The sequence below is a fragment of the Pinus tabuliformis genome, chromosome 7, assembly GCF_031772625.1.
Source record: "Pinus tabuliformis cultivar Carrire ecotype Pingquan chromosome 7, CPIR1, whole genome shotgun sequence".
Lineage (NCBI taxonomy): Eukaryota > Viridiplantae > Streptophyta > Pinopsida > Pinales > Pinaceae > Pinus > Pinus tabuliformis.
In genome coordinates, this window is record NC_142293.1 from 1,444,770,561 (window position 1) to 1,444,794,759 (window position 24,199).

The window sequence follows — 24,199 nt, forward strand, 5'->3', positions numbered from 1 at the left end:
GAGCCTGTGTTACCTGTAATTTTGGCATAGGGTTAATACGAGTGAATTATTAAGAGTTAACCAATTCTATGCTGAGGTTGGATATAGAAATGTTAGCTATGTTGAAGGATCAACGTGTTAATGTCTTCTTCGTGATGAAGAATATGTTCACAATGACCTTTGCGAGGAGTGATTGAAATTAACCATACAATACATTGGGCCAATACCATGGCTTATCAATACCACATGCCCAAAAACCACCTCTCATTTCAATATATATATATATATTAATTTAATTTTGTTACACTTTTTGACCCAAAGACACTCTTCATCCCAATATGGAAAAGCTGTTGTAATGTCTTGTTAATAAAAATTAAAATAAAAATAAAAATTATTAATTACAACATTTTGACTTAATAAAATTACATAAAAATAAAAATTAAACCAAAAAAAAATTATAATTAAATCAATCTAGATCTATATCTCTCGAGATTCAAACTTTTCTTTGAATTTTACACTAAAAAAATATGTTTACATATATAATCCTTTCAAACTTTTCTTTGAATTTTACACTTAAAAAAATATGTTTACATATATAATCCTTTCGAAACTCAATAAATACAAAATTAATAAAAATTTAAACTAATTTAATTATTAATTTCATAAACTGAAAATGCTTATGCTCATTTCTTTAACTTATACAAAATTCTATTATATATTTTATTTGACATCATAATGCTCATTTCTTTAGCCTATACAAAATTCTATTATATATTTTATTTGAAGAATCGAAAATCTCAGTGTAATCCATACATTATAAATTAGATTAATAAGTTAGATATCTCCTTTGATACAATCTTATAAAGTTAATTAACCAGAATCTGTTAAATATAGACTATAGTCAAGAGCAGGCCACGGGTTATATATAAAAAAATATACAGATACCAAATAACAGAATCTGTTAAATATAGACTATAGTCAAGAGCAGGCCACGGGTTATATATAAAAAAATATACAGATACCAAATAACAGTCAAACTTCATCGTTCTTTAAAAAACCCAGATCCCAGAAGTCGTTGGAAATGCAATTTTCGTAAAGTTGACGAACACAAATTTGTTAAACACACAAATAAATTGTAATTGTCAATTAAAGAAAGCCAGTTGTTTCACGTAATTATCTCACCTTCAACAGTCAATGTTCTTCAATATTCAACAGTCCAATTTCAAATAGGACACTGTTAAATATTTTGAGTAGATTACTCATAATCAAGGAGGCACGTTGCAGGTCTCGACTGTTTCCCAGATTTACATTCTCAAAGCAGTGTCCCTTATCTATAAAAGCCACCCTGCGTAGTGAGCTCATCACACACTTCTTCTCTGCGTAGTGAGTTTACCCGTTTTCCTTTTTTGGGGTGTACAACAAATCAATGGAGTTTTTAGATTCAAACAGTGCAATTATTCGGTGTGCAACTGCACTTCTATTTATGAGTTTTATGTTGTTTCCTGTAGCATTATGTTGTGATAGTTGCCTTCAAAAAACCAAGCTCGTGTACAACAGTCAGCCTGCATTTCCGGAAGTTATCAGTGGTAAGTATGCAATAGACAATCTCGCCAATTTCACACTTAGGCTTCTGTTTGAAGAATTGATGCAATATACTTATCAATATTATATAGAGTCAGATATCAATTTCATTCCGGTTGATTTGGGAATATTTTAGAGTTCAAGATAGTAACCTCATTCTTGTTAGTCTGAAATTTTAAATATTATTGGAATCGGCAATAGAGATAGGAATAATTAGTGTGATTTGGTTAGAGATAAAAGTAGTTAGTGTGATTTGGTTTCTGAAAGTTTATATAATAAAAGTTAAAATTACATAAAGATTGAGTATAGATTTTGGTTTGTTTGTGATAGAAAAGGCAATATAAGTTGATATTGTATAAATATTTTGTAAATAGATTTAGTGTGGTTTGGTTTTGAGAATTGATTTAGTATTAGTATATAGTTTGAGTCACTCAAATAGTTAAGAGCATGTGTTTTTTTTTAAAAGGTTACAGGTTCAAAATCAGAGAAATACAATATGCATGTCTCAATAGATTTAGCAGTGAAATAGTTGCAGGTGGTAGGTTCCTTTGTCTCACAAATAAAAAAATCTCATACACCAATTTGGTGTCTAACTTGACTATGACCTTAAAATTAGATAATAATATTACATCAAGATAAATAAAAATTGATTTTCATAGATGTGTTTGTTCTCCATTATTGTAGCTGGAAAATGCGGATACGATGGGTCGTTTGCTATAGATATCATGAATGGTGGAAAGCTCTCAGTTGCAATTGCAAGTGCCAAAGTATATAGGGCAGGCAAAGGATGTGGGGCATGTTATCAGGTGTGCTTACCAGGATTCTAACGATTTCATTTTAACCTGTTTTTTAATGGAAAATTTACTCAATAAATTAAACTTAATCCAAGGCAATATATTGAAAGGAAAATTTACTCATTAAATTAAATTTAATCATTGCAATATATTGAATTCCTCTAACATCGTCCTCGGGATTAGTTGATTACAGTACAATCTTCTTTTTTAATTGTAGTATAATCTTTTTGTTCTCTCCTCTTGTGGTGTAACTCTTTGTTTGATTGTAGTATAATTTTTTCCTTATTGTATTTAATTTTTTGTTTGAATAAAATCAGATAAGATGCACAGATTTAGCCGTTTGCACCAAATCAGGGGTGAAAGTTGTGGTTACGGACTTTACAGACGACAATAGGACAGATTTTCTTCTATACTTTCACACCTTCGAAAGCTTGGCACGCCCAGGTAAAATCCACCAACTCCTCAACATGGTGCCTGGCCTGGACGTGGAATATAAACGGTGAGCACCAATTCAAGAATACCAAAAAAAATTCCCAGTGATGCTAGTACCAGGAACATTATTACTGAAACAACCATAAGTTTGTCTACAGCTTGAATCTTTATTTGTTTCTCTATAGTTTGAATCTTTGTTCAATTCCGGACAGTGACATGATGGATATGTGTTTAATTGTTTATCACTTAAATATGATTACAGCATCCCATGCGATTATCCAGGGAAAAATATGTCCATCAAAGTAGACAAAAGCAGTCACTACCCCGACTATCTTGCTGTCCAGTTTCTGTATCAAGGAGGCCAAACAGACATTTCCTTGGTTCAAGTTACCCAGGTGGAGTAACCATGGACCATGGCTCATATAAGTATTAAAATTTATTTTTCTAATATGGTTCATAAATAATATTGTATCAGATAAATTGTTTTAAAGGGATCACTTGCGGTGGGATTAACCATAGAACTAATCCTAACCCAAAAATGTCAAAAGAATTCAACCCGTAAAAATAGTATTAATATCCTATAGAGCAAATCACAAACAATTTAAAAAATTTGCTTAAATGACTCTATTCAGTCATGCGATCTGAATTGAGGGATTTTGCATGCAATGCAGGTAGGACACTGGAGTTGGCGTGAAATGAGTCTGCGCAATTACAGTGCAGTGTGGGGTATTGCAAACCCTTATTCATTAACAGGTCATGTCGAACCCAGTCCCTTGTTGTTCCGGTTACTGGTTACGGGAGGGTTCGACGGAAGTTGGGTAGGGCGCCCTGGATACAATTTGCTACCTGCAAACTGGAAAGTTGGGTCTATTTACGACTCAGGACTTCAGATCTCAGAGAGGGCACAAGAATTTGACTGCAGTGCGTGCGCAACTGGCGACTGGAACGATAATTTATAGCTTCGTTGTGCTTCTCGTTGCAGTTAGCGTCAGAACATGAGATTCCTGTGATTCTTGTGTTTGCCATTAATTTGTTTCTGAAAAGAAACAAATATAGGTTTTATTATATTGTAGCTTGGCGATGGTATCACCTACTTCAAAAACCTTCGCAGTAATGAATAAAAGATCTTTTATATATATATGTGTGTTTATTATGCGTTTTATCTTCTTGTACTGTGTCCATGTTATCAGTCTCCAACTTCAAAACTGTGGAACCTGTGTTATTTGGGTGTTGTTCAAGACGACGAACAAATAACACAGTCTCCGACTTCAAAACTGTGGAACCTGTGTTATTTGGCTGTTGTTCATGACAACGAAAAAATAACACAGTTGCGGACTTCAAAACTGTGGAACCTGTGTTATTTGGGTGTTGTTCATGACAACGAAGAAATAACAAACTCTTTCTTTTTTTTGGGCCAGCAGTTTCTTGCCATTTATTATTGAATCAAAGATACACATAAAGAGCATGGTCAGCATGGAGCGGAGCACAACAACATTTGCAGATCAACTCGGAAGGACTGATAGTAAACCAAAAAGATAGATCTGTACAATTATATATCTAGTTTTTCAACCAGAAATCCAAAAAGAAACAAAATTTTATCATGAACTTATCTAAATGAGTAAAAATAAGTCTGTACCCTCTAGATATTAAACAACTTATATATCCAGAAACAAACTACAGAACTACCTTTATACTTCTAGACAAAACCAAAAAGACCAATAGACTCCAAGAACAAAAGCTATAAGAACTTAAAAATCGTTGGTATGGACATGCAAAGGGTGTTTTCCCATTAAGACATTTTTCCAAATAAATAGTCCTTCGATGAATTGAAGCCCATTTTTTAACAGGGAGTCTGCTCGAACGATAAATTCTATGTAGATATGGAGAAAGGACAAGGATAAAGGATACTTTGAGCTTTTAATAGGACATATTCAGAACTTACAATTCAGATTTTTCGAATAGCTAATATATAATAATCATGGAATCCCCGTCTACGATGATCATCATCCTACCGAACAGCCAATATATAATAATCCTAGAATCCCCGTTTATGTTAATATTGGAATCCCACCAAAAGCGATCTTGTAGATGTACAAAGATTTTGCTATAAACATGAAGGACCAGCAGCTAGTAGTTTTGCTTTAGTATTAGTGCTCAACCCAAACACCAAACTAACTATAATGTGCATTGCTTAATGTGGCGATCATACCACGCTTTTTTCTAGCCTTTTGCATTTGCTGATGAAAACCTGCCAAGAATCGATCTTCTTCTAACTCAAGTATTTACGTGAGGCGTTCTTCCATTATATCTCAATCTGCCTTCTTTGTCGCTGTAGCAATCCTCAAACTGGGCACTATGTACTCCATCCGCATCATCGCTGCTTGGCCATATTCTAGTCGAAATGGTGTTTGTCTAGTCAACTTTTTACAGTTATTTCTATATGCCCAAAGAACAGTTGGTATGTGCACATCCCAATTGTTCCTATTCGCATTACAGATATTCGTCAAAGCATTCTCCAAGATCTTATTGAAAGCTTCAACTTTGACATTTGCTTGAGAATGGTATGGTGTGCTTTTCTGATGATACATCTAGAATTCTTCTAGCAAAGAAGTAATCATTTCATTCAAAAAATGTGAACCCCTGTTGCTCATTAAAATATTAGGACAACCACACCTAGACAGAATGTACTCAAATATTAGCTTCACAGTTGTAGCTGCGCTACAATCCTTCACGGGTTGCACCTCAGCCCACCTGGTCAAGTATTTTGTCGATGTGATGATGTAGCGTGCTCCTGTTTTTTTCCTGGTGGTTGAATAGGTCCCAAAGAATCTATTGGCCATTTGTGGAATGTCTGGAATGAGACTTGCGAGTTCAGAGGTCGTTCATCCCTTCGTGACGACTTCCTGGTCATGTGACAAACATCGCATGCCCTACAATATTCCTTGGAATCTTTGTGCACAATTGGCCACCAAAAGCCAACTCATAGGATCTTCTGCATAGTCGCTCTTCCAGTATAATGTACTCTAGCAACTCCTCCATGTGCTTCATTGATGATACTTTTTCTTTCATAATCTGGTACATACTTGCGCAAAACTTCATCCAACCCCATTTTATACAAGTTCCCTACAATTACGGAAAAATTTGTAGCCTTGAATACCAATTCCTTCTTCTCTTGTGTCATATATCCTTCAGGAGCTACACATATCCGCAAAATTTTTATCTGCAATGCAATGCGCACATTAAAGGGTTGCGCATTAGGCAATCCTTCATCAAGACTTGTAGGTTCTTCGCCATTCTCAATTCGTGAAAGGTGATCAGGTCTAGCATTTAATCTTCCTGGCTTTACAATTACTACAAAGTCATACTCCTGAAATCACAGTAACCAGCTATAAATTACCCCCCCAACCAACACAGGCTTGTTGACCAAGTACTTCAAAGTTGAATGGTCTATATACAATTTGAAGTGTGCACCCAACAGATAATTCCTGAACTTCTGGAGTGCATATACCCTCATCAACCCTTCGCGCTCTGTGGTTGAATAATTCTTCTCTGACTTAGAGAGTTTTTTGCTTGCAAATTGAATCAGATGGTCAATATCCCCTGCACCTAGTTGGGTTAAAATTGCACCTAACACTATGAAGGACGCATCCTCATGTACATGGAATTCTTTCTTCCAATTGGGGAACATTAGAATATTAATCATCATCGCAGTAGAATGTCGCATCTTTCTTCAATAATTCTCCATGTGTGCGGTGATCTACACATATGCCTTAATGAACTTTCTATAGTATCATGTATGGCCCAATGTTGTGAGCAACTGTTTTACATTACGTGGGGGCTCCAAATTGATAATCATTGCAATTTTAGCAGGCTCTACCATCAACCCTTGCTTACAAACAACGTGGCCCAAAAGTATCCCATATGGTACACAAAATATACACTTCTTCATATTTAGGGAGATCTAATACTTCCTACAAGTATCTAGCATTAGGCGAATACTTGCAACATGTTTTTTAACTAACCCAAACACCATCCTATCATCAAAGTAGACCTCCAATAAAGGCTATGACTACCACCCTAGAAAAGATCGCAGGGGCATTCTTTCCTCCTCATAGTAATCTTGGATTGGTTTAATATACCATGCACCCTTTACTGGATCCAATGGAAAAATGACTCTTAGTTCCTTCTTCTCAAATGTCATGTTGCGCTTCTTCAAGTTGATGACTAAATTCATATCAAATGCCTAATCGATTCCAAGCAGCGCCAGGTAGGGATTACTATTATCCACTATTTAGATTACCTCAAAATCAATTATAATGTGTGCCCCTTCAATGTTGATAGTTACTCCATGTAGTCGTCCCATAGGAATAATATTTTGTTGGTTTTCCATTCGCAGCTAGAATGGGGACCAATCTAACGTTGGTTTTCCCATTCTTTCCCAAGTCTGTTTAGGCAAAACATTCATATCAGATCCAAAATCTAGGATCACCTAGTCCATTTCAAATTCTCCAACTTTTGCAGTTAATCTCATCTCCTGACCAGTCATTTTCTTACTTTTTTCTACTTTATGCATTTTGCATTGTTCAGTCAGCAGATTATCCTTGCTAGCGCAATTGTCTATTAACTATTGCAATCCCTCTACTACTTTTTGGTCCCTTGAGAGCTTCATGCAGGTTTGCAAGAAGGATTTTAATATTGAGGGATCTGTTTCATGCACAGTAATGACCTCTTCAGGCTTCTCTGTTTGTGCATTCTGATTTTTTGATGTGGGAGCCCTTGAATCCACCAAGCTCTTCTTCACCTCCATAAATGTTTCTTTTTCCTAATGAAAATAAAATTCAATATCTTGGTCAGTAGCCCTATGCACCCACGGATTCTCTTATGGTTGTTTCCCTATGGCTTTATCTTCCTCGGTATCTATACCACTTCACATAACTATATTAACGTTGGGGCCATCCTTGCGTGGCTCTGACCTCGTCATCTCGATGTTCTAAGTGGGATGTTGGTTCTTCTTCTCTTGCATCTTTGTAATCAGTATAGAACAATATTCTATTATAAGGTCAAATTGTCGACAATACTAACAAGAGGGTGTGTCGGGTTTTGACAATCTCGGGCATTGTGGCCTAGTTCCCCACAATTGTAACAAATAATATGTTTGCAACCTCTTCGATCTCCTCCCCCTCGTCCTCTTCCTCATCCCTGGAATCCTTCGCACACTGCAGGTGCAACTTGATCTTGCTGTGAACGAGTCTCAGTTTGTACTCTATATGTTGGAGTTCTGTCCATCATTAACTCATAGCTTCGGAAATTGTGCTCATCATGGCGTACATACTTACAAAAATTGCAGAATAGTTGTTGGAGACTCTGTATGAACTTTTGCAACAAATGGCAATTGTCAATTAAGTGTTTTCCTATTATTTGGCACATAACGCACGAGGGCATGACACCGTTACTTGGTCCAGCGGAAGTTTCTGGCTTCAGGGGGTTAGGACCTCCCCTAATTTGATAGTTCTGATATATCGGGCAATGATCCTTGTCACGACCATTTCCCTTGCACTTTCGACACCATACTTTAGAATGGGTCTCAATTTTGACCTCCTTTCCCTTTTTGAGATCCTGTAACTCCATATGCAGGCTAGCCAACTGTATATGAATCTGCTTCACTCCCAGATTTGTATCTTGAATAGGCAAAGCCGCCAACTTCATAGCAATTTCTAGTGCTTCAGCTTGCGATCCAATCTTTTGTTGTGACAATTGTAATCTCAAATGAGGAAACAACGTAGCAATTTACCAATCCTTATGTTACTCATACGAGATTTGTAGATTATCCTATTGTAGTATACAGTTTAGCCTTTAATCAATATCCCATGCAAATTCATTCACCTTATGCTTAATTTCTTTTACCTTGGTTACATCCTGGGCTTGATACTTTGTCTTTCTGAATTCATTATTCAATGTATCTTTTGTGTCTTTCAATGACGCAGTTGGATGCGTAATATTGTACTTAATATACCAATTCAGTGCCCTATCTTGCAATGTTGTGTCCAACTGCGGTTTCTTCAAATTGTCATTCACTATAGGTTGTGACTTCCACACAACATTTGCTACAAACCAAAATTGATCAGGGTCTTATGCCCCCTGACCCCTGAATATAGGCATCTTCACAGTGTTCGCTATACTAAATAGCAGAGGTGGAGGTGGAGGCGTAGGTGTGTGAGGTGGAGGTGGAGTGGATGGATGTGGAATTCCTGTAGTACCCTGATCTATTGAATGCAATGCACCTCTGGGCATCTTTGGACTATTGCTTTATTGTTTGCTATTGGATGCTCTTGATAGAGGATTGTACTCAACAAGTGTATCTAGATATTTTCTGAATTGTTTCTCACTTCGCATAGCTCTCATCAAGTCTCTTCTAAACATCAATTTAATGGCATAACCCATTTCTCGCACAATAGCATTTTAATCCAGGTTTTTAGAGACTTCAAATACTTACTTCTTGGTCCTTTGAAAAAATAGCGTTCAGCTTTGCTATAACTGGCAAACGTATCAATCGTGAACTCAGTAACAAATCCACCCAAAATACTATCGATCCAATAATTGAGAGCCTTCACAACCTTGTATTTTGATCCTTCCAGGCCGTTCACTAATTATGGAGTCCACACAATAAGGTTATCTAGCTTCTAGGTAGGTTGAACATCCACTAATTTAGCAAACCATTTGTATAAATTGCACGAAAAAGAGAAAAAGAAAACTTTGTGTTCACATATATACAGATATCTTTGCAACCACTCTTCTTTTGACAGGCGCAAATTTTTGTTTTCTTGAGCTGCAAACCCATGCAGTTTCTGATCTATCCACTTCTCAATTTCCTTCTTAGTTGGTATCCACTTATGCCACATCACACGTCCCTCAGATAGATCCCATTCTCGATAACGAAACCATTTGTTAGCTTAAGGGGGCTTGGACCTAGGTTTAGAGTTAGCTGTACTAACCAACAAAACCCTACACTATCGCCCCTTTTGACAACAACCCACGTATCGCAGGCTATAGTCTCTCCCAAGGCAGTATTGTACGATGCTAGAATTAGGTTTCTACATCTAGAGGGCTATGTGATGTGTTTTATGCAGATCTAGGGATTTATCTTGAGCTTCGCGAACATTAACCCTTGAAACCTAGAACTTACAGTAATCAATAGTTAACATATTTATGTCCTTCACCGATTGTGCTAAACATGTATAACATCATATAAATAGATAGATCTATGTCTTCGCGAATTTATTAAGTACTTTTCTTGATTAAATGAATTCAACAAATCATAAATACAGTAAATTCGAAGATAAAATAGTAATACGCAGATGCACATATATTTCTTCAAAATAATTCTTTATTACGATTTAGATCTTCAAATAAAACTCTTTCTAACCCTCCGCACACAGCTGCAAGGGCACGTCCACTTAGTTGTGGACTTACCAAGGTCTTTGCGCACACAGCTGCAAGGGCCTTCCCCTTCGCCCAAATACAGAATAGATAAAATCATACTCCACTCATGCACTTCTCCTTTGCCCCCTTTTATTATGACTCTTCTATGACTTCCTTCTATATTCTTCTTCATTACAATACCATGGTCTGTGAACCATGGGCAGGTCTCAAAACGACTTGACTTTAACAAAATAAGGGGACTTGACCTTCCTAAATCCCCTTTAACTCCTATTGACCCGCGCTACTCACGCTTCGCTCCTCAAAATGTGGAGACTTTACAAAATCTTAATAAAATATAACCCCGGGGACTTTATTTTCCTATTTTGTATGTTTGGGAAAGTAAAATATAGGATTGTAAAGCGCTAGAGCTCAGGGTGTTGTTTGAAGCATTCATGCAAGTTTATTAGTGAGTTACAACAGATGAGCCCTCATTAATTAGAACTTGGTGGATTGGACCACCAAACCATCACATGGAATAGAGTGGAGGGTGAATGAAGCCAAGTTGTCTTTAAAACCTTGATCTATAAGTTTTCCTTCAGGGAAGGCACCATCATAGTATTCTCCATTCATAATATGGAAGCAGATTTTTCTTTATAAAGGCATGCCACCTAAAGAATGAAAACAACTAGTGGTTGCAGTAACAACATGCTTACCTCAGGGTTGCGTGACAATGGTAGCGGTTGAAGAGTTCATCTCACATACCCTTTTTACCAGTTTCTAAAGAATATAATCTTCAGTAACAAGGGAGCTTGCAGGGATTGTCCAACCACTATATTATATTGATAAGAGACTCCCATTATTAGTATAATTATACCAAAGAAATGATTTCCAAAAAAATATGTCAATGATTGCTCTTCACAGCTAGAAAACACATTGTATTGAAGTCATTCATTTCTTTTTATTTTGCTATCTATTATTCATATTTCACATCAATGGTATTCCTCTACCACAATATGCATGGATTATGGTACCCATTTTCAATGATTATTCAACCTCAAAAATTGGAGTTCAAATTCTCAACAAAATTTTATTAATAAAGGACACACATATGTAAACAATAATAATTAGCCTTGACAGTTAAATAAAGAAATTGTACGACATTCAATATAGTAGAACAAGGTAGACTAGTATAGCCAAGTTTTAGAATGATTATATACATCCTTTAAGATATACTCTATCCATATTACTCTTGGCCTCTAGGAAGCAATATAGGGTTCATGCCAAGCTTGTAACTAATGCATTCTGGTCCACCTCCTTTTGCAAGCAATGTGACTTCCACATATGCATAAGAGGCATTGCTTAATTGAAACTAACAATCTATTGGAGGCCGAACAACCTTTGAAGGGAACATTAAAATGGTTGTTTATCTTTGTGTCTATAAAGGATAAAAATGGTGACAATATAGACCAAGAAGTTGCATTTAATATAAAACCACTACAAGTGATCCTACATCTGCTTCTGAGCATTTCTCCTAATATGTGGAACCAACAATTGAAAGTTCACTAATCTTTAAGTATTTTCTCAACCTTAATCTTGAGAATGTATGGAAAAGATCATAATATTTGATTCCAAGAGGTAGGTGCTACCAATTCTATGGCATTCAAGGAATTTATTTTTCATACAAATTGAAACAATGTCAGTATCCTAGTGAAATGACAGTTTGGAAGTTTCAAATATCCAATATTGATATATTAGATGCCTTCTCATGATATTGGTTAGTGAAATATGTGTGCTTATGATAGACTTAGATTGGAGTAATGTGTTCAACATGAAGGAAATTGGTTCTAAATTCTTGAAGATAAGACAAAACTATCTACCAGAAGAAATAGCCTTGGTATGTAGGTGTTACTTAGGCAAGATGCTATTCATGACAAATTATTTCAAGAAGCTTCTAACTTTCAAAAAGCAGTGAATACAGCCTCAACAACCATTAGGTTGGAAATTTTCCACTGGATGTTATATGATTAATGCAATAGCTAATGGCATAGCTTGGATTGATAGAGGTGTGGATGTAAATTTTCAAAAGAAATCATGTACCTAAGAAAGCAAGATCAAATCCCCTATTGGTTGATATGTGCTTGTCACTCACATTCCCTAATACAAACCTACCAAAACAACATTGCTATATCATCCAGTGGAGAGAATATTTCATGAGGGATAGAACATAACAACATTATGCTATCCCACGTGGTAGTAAAGGACAATTTTCAGAGTTAATGGGAAATAATTATTCTAGTCCTATGCAAAATTGGATGGACAGATCATGTAGTAGCTTATGTCAACACCTACATGTGTTTGAACATTGTTGGTACCGCTGATTTGTAGGTTTCCAAATTCCTGTTCAGCCCAACATTGATAGAGAACCGAGCCTACGAACAATGGAATTTTGATGTTTCATTATTTTCGCATGCTGACTAAGCATAAGGGAAGAAAGCATTGTATTGATGAAGTTCTAAGGTGGCTGCACTAGCTCACTGATTTCAGGCAACACCCTCATTTTTCACGTGCTACAATAGGTTAGGAAAGGAATAAACTCCTTTGAGAAGTAGTATAGTATGAATAAGCTCCCTTAATCACTAAATTAGATTTCATATTGTCATAAATAGATGATTTGTCTTTTGCTTTGTAAAAGACAAAATTATTTGGAGCTTTTACTAGATGTGCTGGCCATTCTCATATATACATGACAAAATTTAGAAACTCTCATGCACTCCCAAGAAGAGAACATCTCTAAGTTGGAGCTTGTGTTACCCCTTATTTTGGCATAGGGTTGATACTAGTGAATTATCAAGATTTAACCAATATTGATGCTCGAAGGTTAGATATAGATATGTTAGCTATGTTGAAGGATCAACGTGTTAATGTATTCTTCGTGATGAAGAATATGTTCACAATGGTTTTTGTGAGGAGTGATTGAAATTAACCATACAATACGGTGGGCTAATACCATGGTTTATCAATACCACATGCCCAAAAACCACCTCTCATTTCAATATATATGTATATGTATATATATGTTAATTTAATTTTATTACACTTTTTGACCCAAAGACACTCTTCATTCCAATATGGAAGAGCTGTTGTAATGTCTTGTTAATAAAAATGAAAATGAAAATAAAAATAATTAATTACTACATTTTCACTTAGTGAAATTACATAAAAATAAGAATTAAACCAAAAAAATAAAATTTATAATTAAACCAATCTAGATCTATATCTCTCGAGATTCAAACTTTTCTTCAAATTTTACACTAAAAAAGTATGTTTACATATATAATCCTTTCGAGACTCAATAGATACAAAGTTAACAAAAATTTAAACTAATTTAATTATTAATTTCATAAATGGAAAATCCTAATGCTCATTTCTTTAACTTATACAAAATTCTATTATATATTTTATTTGACCATCATAATGCTTATTTATTTAACCTATACAAAATTCTATTATATTTTTTATTTGAAGAATCGAGAATCTCAGTGTAATCCGTACATTATAAATTAGATTAATAAGTTAGATATCTCCTTTGATACAATCTTATAAAGTTAATTAACCAGAATCTGTTAAATATAGACTATAGTCAAAAGCAGGCCACCGGTTAAATATACAAGAATACACAAATACCAAGTAACAATCAAACTTCATCGTTCTTTAAAAAGCCCAGATCCCAGAAGTCGTTGGAAATGCAATTTTCGTAAAGTTGACGAACACAAATTTGTTAAACACACAAATAAATTGTAAACGTCAATTAAAGAAAGCCAGTTGTTTCACGTAATTATTTCACCAGCAACAGTCAATGTTCTTCAATATTGAAATGTTCGATTTCAAATAGGACACTGTTAAATATTTTGAGTATATTACTCATAATCAAGGAGGCATGTTGCAGGTCTCGACTGTTTCCTAGTTTTACATTCTCAAAGCAAAGTAATCAGTGTCCCTTATCTATAAAAGCCACCCTGCGTAGTGAGCTCATCCCACACTTCTTCTTTGTGTAATGAGATTTGTTGGAAGTACTACACACCTACATGCGGACTCTTAGTTAGAGCATGGGACTACATGCAAGATTTTTTTGCATGATTTACTCCCTGATTTGCTCCTTCTTTAACTCTACAACTAGTTAGTTCTTCTGCATGATTTACTCCTTGATTTGCTCCTTCTTTCACTCTGCAACTGGCTAGTTCTCTCCGGAACTTGTTGTAGGTGTTGAGCCTTCTCATTGATCACCACTATGGTACATTACCTTGGGATCTTCACCCAGTAATGCTATATCATGAGCATTGTAACCTATTTTCTAATGAATCATTATTTTGTTCTTTTGATTTTCTTTTAGTATTTTTTCTCTGCAAAGCTGTGTGTTCAACCTTTACTAGCTAGATTCATCTATGCAGGTTTTCTAACACATTTACATGGTATCAGAGCCCACAGGTTGCTAGATAAAAGGCGCACCAGTACTTTATTTTGCAGGTATTACAGCTTGGAGATCGAAGATCGACATAAAAATGGAGTTTCCCAAAGCATCGATCCTAACACTGTACAACTATCACGAATGGAAGCACCAAATAGCTCGATACATTCGTCAGAAAGGGTTGTACAGGATTACTATGGTTGCAGAAGTGGAACCCACTTCAGCCATAGAGAAATCCAAGTACCTCAACCGTATGGATGAGGCCCACGGATCCATATGCATGTGCATCTCTCCAGAGTTGCAGTTTCATCTATCTTCCTGCAATACTCCCAATGAGATTTGGAAAAAGGTTGAAGAACTCTATGGGAAAAAGGATGAGATGAAAGGACATCTGTTTGAAGTGGAGCTGCTGCCATTGAATCCACGGAACTATGACAGAATTCAAGACTTCTTCACCAAATATAATGATCTATTGCTGCAACTCAAGGGTTGTGGAATTGACAAATCCAAGGAGGAGAGTCATCAAATTCTCTCTATTATGTCAAAGCTCGGACTAGAATACTCCATCTTTGTGTCTACGTTTCATTCAGTAAGGCTCACAACATGTAAATCCTACACTATGCCTTCTCTCAAAGAGTTCATGGAGTCCCTTACTTTTGAACAAGATAAGCTCATTGGCATGGGGAAAATCAAACCTCCAAAAGTGCATGCACTTGTTGTGCATGATGGAAACCACAATAAAAATCACAGATCTGATTCAAATCAGAAAAATCAGTAGCAAAAAGACAATGGAAAAGCACATTCCCATCCAAAGAAGGAAGGGTACACTAAGCCCTTCAATGACTCCTCTGGCTCGAGAAATGAGAAAGGGAAGAAAGGAAACAGATGCACCTACTGTCAAAGAGGATTCCATCCAGAATCCTCTTGCATGAAGAAACAAATTGACTAAATGGCATAAATCCTTCAGAAGCACAACCTTGGGGACCACATCCCTCAGGGCACCAAGAAGAAAACTGAGGATCTGCCACACGGGAAAGGTAACAATTTTCATGCTTTAGTTGCAATTAATTCTTCCCTGATGCATTGATTATAGATTCTAGTGCATCACATCATATGGCTGCTACAAAGGAAGTCTATTCCTCTTTGGATGCATGCAAAGGAACTCCCATCCTCATGGGAGATGACTCACTTATTGAGGTCACCAGAAAAGGTAGAGTGGAACTTTTACATGGAAGCTTTGAAGATGTGCTTCATGTTCCAAAACTTTCGGTAAACCTACTTTCAGTTTATCAGATCACTCATTCCGACACCATAAAGAGAGTGGAATTCACTTCAGATTCAATCAACATATATGACCTACATAACAGCTCCAAAATTGCAACCAGTGAGGTAAACAATAGAGCCAGACTGTATACATTTTCTGAATTTATATAATATGAATCCTCCTTTTGCTTTGGATGCACCTACTATCAAAGAGGATTCCATCCAAAATCCTCTTACATGAAGAAACAAATTGACTAAATGGCATAAATCCTTTAGAAGCACAACCTTGGCGACCACATCCCTCAGGGCGCCAAGCAGAAAACTTAGGATCCGCCACATGGGAAAGGTAACAATTTTCATGCTTTAGTTGCAATTAATTCTTCCCCTAATGCGTGGATTATAGATTCTGTTACATCACATCATATGGCTGCTGCAGAGGAAGTCTATTCCTATTTGGATGCATGCAAAGGACCTCCCATCCTCATGGGAGATGACTCACCTATTGAGGTCACCAGAAAAGGTAGAGTGGAACTTTTACATAGAAGCTTTGAATATGCGCTTCATGTTCCAAAACTTTCAGTAAACCTACTTTCAGTTTATTAGATCACTCATTCCGACACCAGAAAGAGAGTGGAATTCACTTCAAATTAGCTCCAAAATTGCAACCGGTGAGGTAAACAATAGAGCCAGACTGTATGCGTTTTCTGAATTTATTGAATATGAATCCTCCTTATTGCTTACACATGCTGATGGCACACCCTTCACAAACTCCTTTGGAGAAACTGATATTTGGCAAGCCTTCCACCATCTCATGCTTGCTTCGTTGTTGCATATACCTGTAATTTAAGCGACCAAACCTCTCGTGCCAAAAGGAGGATTCAGATTTCTATTTTCAGGCATCTCTTATTTCTGCATTGGTTAATCACTAAAGACTTGGGAGAATTCAAGCTTTGGAAGTTGGAGAGGTTCTTATAAGCTAGACAAGAAGCCTAAGAGCCCCATTTTCAGATCATACACAGATGCACAATAGTTCTTCAAAATAAGTGTTTATTAGGCTTCAGATCTTCAAATACATCTCTCTCCAACCATACAGACATAACTGTAAGGGCATGCAGACTTACAAAGGTCTCCACGCACATAGCTCTAGGAGCCTTACCCTTCACCCAAGTACAGAATACATAAAATCAAACTCCACTCATGCACTTCTCTTCTTCCCCCTTTTCTTATGACTCTTCTATGACTTCCTTTTATATTCTTGTTCATTACAATACCATGGTTCGTGAACCATGGGTGGGCCTCAAACAACTTGACTTTAACAAATTAAGGGGCTTGGACCTTCCTAAAGCCCCTTTGACTCATATTGACCTATGCTACTCATGCTTTGCTCCTTAAAATGCAGAGACATTACAATATCTTAACAAAATTTTAACAAAAGTTGACCCAGGGGACCCCGTCCCAACAGGCCCCCAACACAAAGTTGTGACTCATCACGAGTGACTCTGTTGGTGTTGCTTCAACCTTTGCTTACAAGTTGTTGAATTCAATCTTCAATACTTGAAGATTTGTTTTTCCCTGAGCGACGGCCTGGCGAACTTCTCCATCGTTGGACCTTTGACTGCAAGGAGCATGGTTCTTTGTGTCCGTTGAAGAGATTTTAACTTGCTTTGGATGGTTTGTGACAGTTGGCTTGCTTCGTCAGCCCATGGTTGCGTCCTTGAGGAAATGATAGAGGTCTTCCGATGCAACTGATCAATCTGGGTCTATATGAATTTCCCTTCTTGGAGTCATGTGAACCTCTGCATAGGATTTAAGGTCCGCATTGTTTCCCTGATCTCATCAAACTGCAGTTTCTTTTCATGGATGTCAACTTCGATTGTCTGCAAGTGGGTCTTCCTGCTACGAGGTCCACATTTCCATTGTCTTTTAAAATTATTGGTTGTAGTCCTTAACTACAACAGCTAGAGTTTTCATATTTTCTTTAATAGCAACCTCACGATGCTCTCTAACCTCTAGAGGTGTGGTTGGATACAACTTCAATTGAAGCTTTGAAATCTGCAACTGCAACTCAATTCGTACATTTCCAATTTCCTCCTTGGGTTCCTTCACTGCAGCAAATAAATTGTGAGTTTTCTCTGTTGAGGTCGCTTGTGCTAGAATTTGGAGCTTAGGGAGCTCATTGCTTACTTGGGTAGTGGCTACCTCTAGCTATTGATTGTGTTGCACCACCTTGTCATGGGCCTATAAGGCCTGCACTTTTTCTGCAAACATTTGTTGATTATTAGTCTTCACTTTGTCGATAATCAACAAAGCTCTTTCTCTTGGATGCGGAACTCATCTGAAATCCTCGGTGCAGCCCGTGCAAGGTCTAGATAGGAAGTGCTGCAAGTTCGATACTCATGTTGGTCATATGCAGCATCCTGGCATGATCCTCAGTTGTTTCAACATGCAAGGAACCCTCTAGTAGCATCAATGCACAGAGGTACGAAGTTAGTTCTTCCTTTGAGGTCCCGCTCACTTGACTCATGCTCGCTTGACCCGCGCTTGCTTGTCCCATACTCGCTTGGATCACACTTATCTGGACCTGCAATTTCTTTAGGCCCTATTGCACTTTGTCCAATCCCTGGTGGTATTGGTCTTCGATGTGTCCCCATATGTTTTCAGTGGCAGAGCGGACAACATCATCTATCTCATCAAGGTCCCCCTTCATGAGGACCAATGGGGTAGTACTCGCAGACTTATTCGACTTCTACTCCTTGCGAAGTTCTGTCAAAATTTACTTATGTATCTTCCTGATCCTGAAAGGGGGCTCTAATTCCTTCGATCCGAAGTAGGGGTTTGCACCCCTTCCTCTACATCTACGGTTTCAACCTCAACATCGGTGTGCTATGTCTCAATTTCTTCAAGCTCAATGGTGACCTACGATGTTGCTTCTTGCGCAACTTTTTCCTTCTGCACTTCATTCTCTTTCATAGAAGCCTTTTCTACTTCTTTCTCTTTCTCAAAAGTCTTATATGCTTCTTTTGCTTTGTCTTTCTTGGCCTCTGTTGCAGCTGTTGTTTTCCTCATTTCTACTTCTGCGACCTTACTTATTCCTGCAGCTTCATCAGATGGGGTGAGCCAATCGCTCGATCATCGGCTGATGACCCCCATAATATCATCCTCCGTGACTAAATAAGGCAACATTTTCCATGTTCCTGTGACATCCTTCTTTGCACGTATGGACAGATTGTGAAAATTTGCTATGAAGTTTGTTATATTTTTGTATTGCACATGTAGACTGGGTAACAACCGTGGTCGTTGGGTGATCACCATACACAACTCTAACTCAAACAATACCCATAACATCTTGGTTTAAATGATAGAATCAGGGTCCTTCGTTGCCCATAACGAGATAAATTTTGTAGCCTTGCACAAGTCTGGATCCAATGTTGGGAACCGGCTATCCTCAGGAGTCCTCCACACCACCAATGTGATCAATAATACTAACCAGGCATAGTGGAATGTGTTTCCATCCTCCTGGGCTTCACAGAAATCATCCAAGAATTCATGGTAGAGGTACTTTTCCCAATTAAATTAGGCCCTCTGGCTGCACTCCGTAGCTAAGGATACCACTGGTGTCAACAATTCATCGACACGACACTTCCACATTATTTTTCTTGCCAAAATTTGTGCAGCAAACTACACAACTCCATTCAAGATAGAGCTAATGGCATAACCTCGTGACTTCTTCACCAACCTGAAGTCGCTCTTCATTTGATTTGCGAGATTTTTCTTTACAAATTCCCCACAAAAGAATTTGCAGGTTTCACACCTTGATAAGGTAGCGTGGTGATTCTGTGGACCAACATATCGTCAATTGGAATGGGCCCTCCCAACTAGAGACACCCATCATGAACTAGTGCCAACAATTGGCGCACGCAGATTGTGTTAATGATGTTGTGTGGGACATGCAACATGTTGAGCAATCATGTGTGCTCAATGTCGGTGGCCCACTTCATTGGTTCAAGCCTTGTGATTCCCACCTTCTCATAGTAGACCGATTTCAAGAATTTGCTGGGTTCTAACTATGGAAACTTCAAATGGTCACCAAGTTCCCAATCCTCCATCTTTAGAAATGGTACTCGGGCCAACAAGTCACCGTCAGCATGTACTTCCTCCAGTAGCAATGGCGTGAAGACCTTGTATTTCAATGAGTCAGGGTCCTTAGTCACTTTGGAATTTGATTTCTTAGGGGGTATATATGGTGGTAGCTGAGTAATTGGCTATGCATTTTCTATGCTAATGTTTTCGATCCCCATAGTCAATTCTTCTTCATCCAGATCACGCGGTTCCATCGGCTACTTATTCTTATCCATATGACCCTTCTGTCTAATCTGAGTTGGGTTTTTTCATAGTGATTTCCAAAATGGGGCTTGTTGTGGCTTTTTTTGCTTCTTCTCTCTTGTCACAGAGGTATTAGGTTTTGGCCTCGGCGACCTAGGTGCTATGGTAGGGACTAGTGGTGTTGCAATCATCTTGTCAAGGATCTCCTGGAATAGTTTATTCTACCACTCAAGCAAGTTGGCCTCAAACCTAAGCCCTTTCTATGAAAACTCCCTCTTTATCTCTTGCCAATCTTATCCAGGCATACAACAATCATCTATCTTCAAACTAAGGTGCAAAATCTCAAGGCAATCTCTCTGGAAGTAAAGTGTTTGAATGTGGAGCAGGATGCTATATTTATAACCCTTTTTGAATTCAAATCCATCAATTCCCTTAATATCTCCCTCATTAATGCTCTTTTGGTGGCAGATTTCCAAATATATGCTTCTTAAATTCTTTCCCCCTGCTCCCTTTAACGAAAAAATAGCCATCCAATCCTCTACAGTGCTTACAACGGTCACTTTTTGGCCAAGTTGCATGGGACTGACCTTGCTAGCACGGCTCCTTCGTTGCAGTTCCCATCTGCGCATTCCTCCAAACTATCATGTAGCCCATTCTCTTCGCCAAAATTTTCTTTGGGCAACGTAATTTATAGTCCCACACTTCCTTGCAACTACCTAAAATACTAAGATTGTCCTACATCCATGTAGTCATTGCGGAGGGGCGGGTCACCCCCGTACAACTTCAACTGGCTCCCATTGATTCTTCCTTGAAATAACTCCCCATTCATCTTCCCAAGCTGAACTGCACCTCCATCCATAATATCCTTAACGATATATAGTCCCAACCAATGCATTTTAAAATTTCTTTGGAAATTAGTAAACTTTCTATTATACATCAACATTAAATCACCATTTTTAAAGGAGCACTGCTTAATGTGGTGATCATACCAGGCCTTTTCTCTAGCCTTCTACACTTCCTGATGAAAACCTACCAAGAATCGATCCTCTTCTAACTCAAGTATCTACGTGACGCGTTCTTCCATTATATCCCAATCTGCCTTCTCTGTGACTATAGCAATCCTCAAACTGGGCACTGTGTACTCCATCAGCATCACCACTTCTTGGCCATATACTAGTCGAAATGGTGTTTGTCCAGTCAACTTTTTATAGGTATTTCTATATGCCCAAAGAACAGCTGGTATGTGCACATCCTAATCATTCCTATTCGCATTATAGATATTCGTCAAAGCATTCTCCAAGATCTTACTGAAAGATTCAACTGTGGCATTTGCTTGAGGATGGTATGGTGCGCTTTTATGATGATATATCTAGAATTCTTTTAGCAAAGAAGTAATCGTTTCATTTAAGAAATGTGAACCCCTGTCGCTCATTAAAATATTAGGATAGCCACACCTAGACAGAATGTACTCAAATATAAACTTCACAGTTGCAGCTGTGCTACAATCCTTCAAGGGTTGCACCTCATCCCACCTGGTCAAGTATTTTGTCGATGTGATGATGTAGCGTGCTCCTATCTTTTTTCCTAGTGACTGAATAGGTCCCAAAAAATCTATTGGCCATTTGTTGAATGTCTGGAACGAGTCCTGTGATTTCAGAGGCATTTCATCCCTTCGAGATGACTTCCCTATCCTCTGACAAACATCGCTTGCCCTATAATATTCCTTGGAACCTTTGTGCATAGTTAGCCACCACAACCCAACTCGTAGGATCTTCTGCATAATGGCTCTTCCAGTATAATGTACTCTAATAACTACTCCATGTGCTTCATCGATGATACTTTGTCTTTCATAATCCGGTACATACCTGTGCAAAACTTCATCCAACCCCATTTTATACAAGTTCCCTGCAATTACAGAAAAATCTGTGCCTTGAGCACCAATTCCTTCTTCTGTTGCATCATATATCCTTTAGGAGCTACACCCATAAACAAGAATCAGATTATATCCACAAAATTTTTGTCTGTAATGTGCACATCAAAGGGTTGCGCATTAGGCAATCCTTCATCAAGACTTGTAGGTTCCTCGCCATTCTCAATCCGTGAAAGGTGATTAGGTCTAGCATTTAATCTTCCTAGTGTCACAATTACTACAAAGTCATACTCCTGAAATAGTAGTAACCACCTACAAATTCCCCCCCGCCCCCCCAACACAGGCTTGTTAACCAGGTACTTCAAAGCTGAATGGTCTATATACATTTTGAAGTGTGCACCCAACAGATAATTCCTAAACTTCTGGAGTGCATATACCATTGCCTTAGAATAGCAATCATCATCCCAGCAGAATGTCACATCTTTCTTCAATAATTTCTCCATGAGTGTGGTGATCTACGTGTATGCCTTAATGAAATTTCTATAATATCATGTATGACCCGATGTTGCGAGCAATTGTTTTACATTCTTTGGGGGCTCCAAATTGATAATCATTGAAATTTTAGTAGGGTCCACCATCAACCCTTTCTTACAAACAACATAGCCCAAAAGTATCCCATATGGTACACAAAATATACACTTCTTCATATTTAGGGAGATCTGATACTTCCTACAAGTATCTAGCATTAGGCGAATACTTGCAACATGTTTTTTAACTAACCTAAACACAATCCTATCATCAAAGTAGACCTCCAATAAAGGTTGTGACTACCACCCTAGAAAAGATTGCAGGGGCATTCTTTCCTCCTCATAGTAATCTTGGATTGGCTCAGTATACGACGAACACTTTGCTGGATCCAATGGAACAATGACTCTTAGTTCCTTCTTCTCAAATGTCGTGTTGTGTTTCTTCAAGTTGATGACTGCATTCATATCAAATGCCCAATCGATTCCAAGCCGCACTAGGAAGGGATTACTATTATCCACTATTTAGATTACCTCAAAATTAGCTATTATGCGTGCCCCTTCAATGTCGATAGTTACTCCATGTAGTCGTCCCATAGGAATAATATTTTGTTGGTTTTCCATTCACAGCTGTAATGGAGACCAATCTAACGTTGGTTTTCCCATTTTTTTCCCAGGTCTCCTTAGGCAAAACATTCACATCAGATCCCAAATCTAGGATCACCTGGTCCATTTCAAATTCTCCAATTTTTGCAGTCAATCTCATCTCCCGACCAATAATTTTCTTACGTTTTTCTACTTTATGCATTGTGTGTTGTTCAAGCAGTGGATTACCTTGGCCAGTGCAATTGTCTATTAACTATTGCAATCCCTCTGCTTCTTTTTGGTCCCTTAAGAGCTTCATGCAGGTTTGCAAGAAGGATTTTAATATTGAGGGATCTGTTTCATGCACAGTATTGACCTCTTCAGGCTTCTATGTTCAGGCATTCTGATTCTTTGATGTGGAATCCCCTGAATCCACAATGCTCTTCTTCGCCTCCATAAATGTTTCTTTTGCCTAATGAAAATAAAATTCAATATCTTGGTCAGTAGCCCTATGCACCCATGGATTCTCTTTTGGTTGTTTCCCTACTGCATTATCTTCCCTGATATCTATACCACTTCACGTAACTATATTAATGTTGGAGCCATCCTTGTGTGGTTCTGACCTTGTCATCTGGATATTCTGAGTGGGATGTTGGTTCTTCTTCTCTTACATCTTTGCAATTAGTATAGGACAATATTCTATTACAAGGTCAAATTGTCGACAATACTAACAAGAGGGTGTGTCGGGTTTTGACAATCTCAGGCATTGTGGCCTAGTCCCCCATAATTGTAACAAGTAATCTATCTGCGACCTCTTCCAACTCCTCCCTCTTGTCCTCCTCCTTGTCCCTGGAATCCTTCGTGTGCTGCAGGTGCAGCTTGATCCTGCTGCGAACGAGTCTCGTCTTGTGCTCTATATGTTGGAGTTCTGTCCATCATTAACTCATAGCTTCAGAAATTGTGC

General features: G+C 37.8%; 2 protein-coding genes across 2 annotated transcripts; one reads left to right on the forward strand and one right to left on the reverse strand.

Annotated features, from left to right (window-relative positions):
• The first annotated feature begins 1,405 nt into the window (after positions 1-1,405).
• On the forward strand, positions 1,406-3,745 carry LOC149253124 (expansin-like A1). Its single transcript, XM_089454380.1, has 5 exons — positions 1,406-1,565; positions 2,245-2,366; positions 2,672-2,853; positions 3,049-3,181; positions 3,458-3,745. The coding sequence occupies exons 1-5, from the start codon at positions 1,406-1,408 to the stop codon at positions 3,743-3,745; spliced, it is 885 nt and encodes a 294-aa protein (XP_089310506.1).
• A 17,880-nt stretch (positions 3,746-21,625) lies between these two features.
• Positions 21,626-22,147, reverse strand: LOC149253125 (uncharacterized). The gene has a single exon (XM_089454381.1). The coding sequence runs from the start codon at positions 22,145-22,147 to the stop codon at positions 21,626-21,628; it is 522 nt and encodes a 173-aa protein (XP_089310507.1).
• Positions 22,148-24,199: the final 2,052 nt, after the last annotated feature.

What these genes read in the sequence shown, in the direction of transcription:
- LOC149253124 (XM_089454380.1), top strand. Translation starts at nt 1,406, where the DNA reads ATGGAGTTTTTAGATTCAAACAGTGCAATTATTCGGTGTGCAACTGCA. An exon ending in GATGTGGGGCATGTTATCAG is followed by an intron (nt 2,367 to 2,671) that starts GTGTGCTTACCA and finishes GAATAAAATCAG; the next exon opens with ATAAGATGCACAGATTTAGC. An exon ending in CTGGACGTGGAATATAAACG is followed by an intron (nt 2,854 to 3,048) that starts GTGAGCACCAAT and finishes ATATGATTACAG; the next exon opens with CATCCCATGCGATTATCCAG.
- LOC149253125 (XM_089454381.1), bottom strand. Translation starts at nt 22,147, where the DNA reads ATGGGGTTGGATGAAGTTTTGCACAGGTATGTACCGGATTATGAAAGA.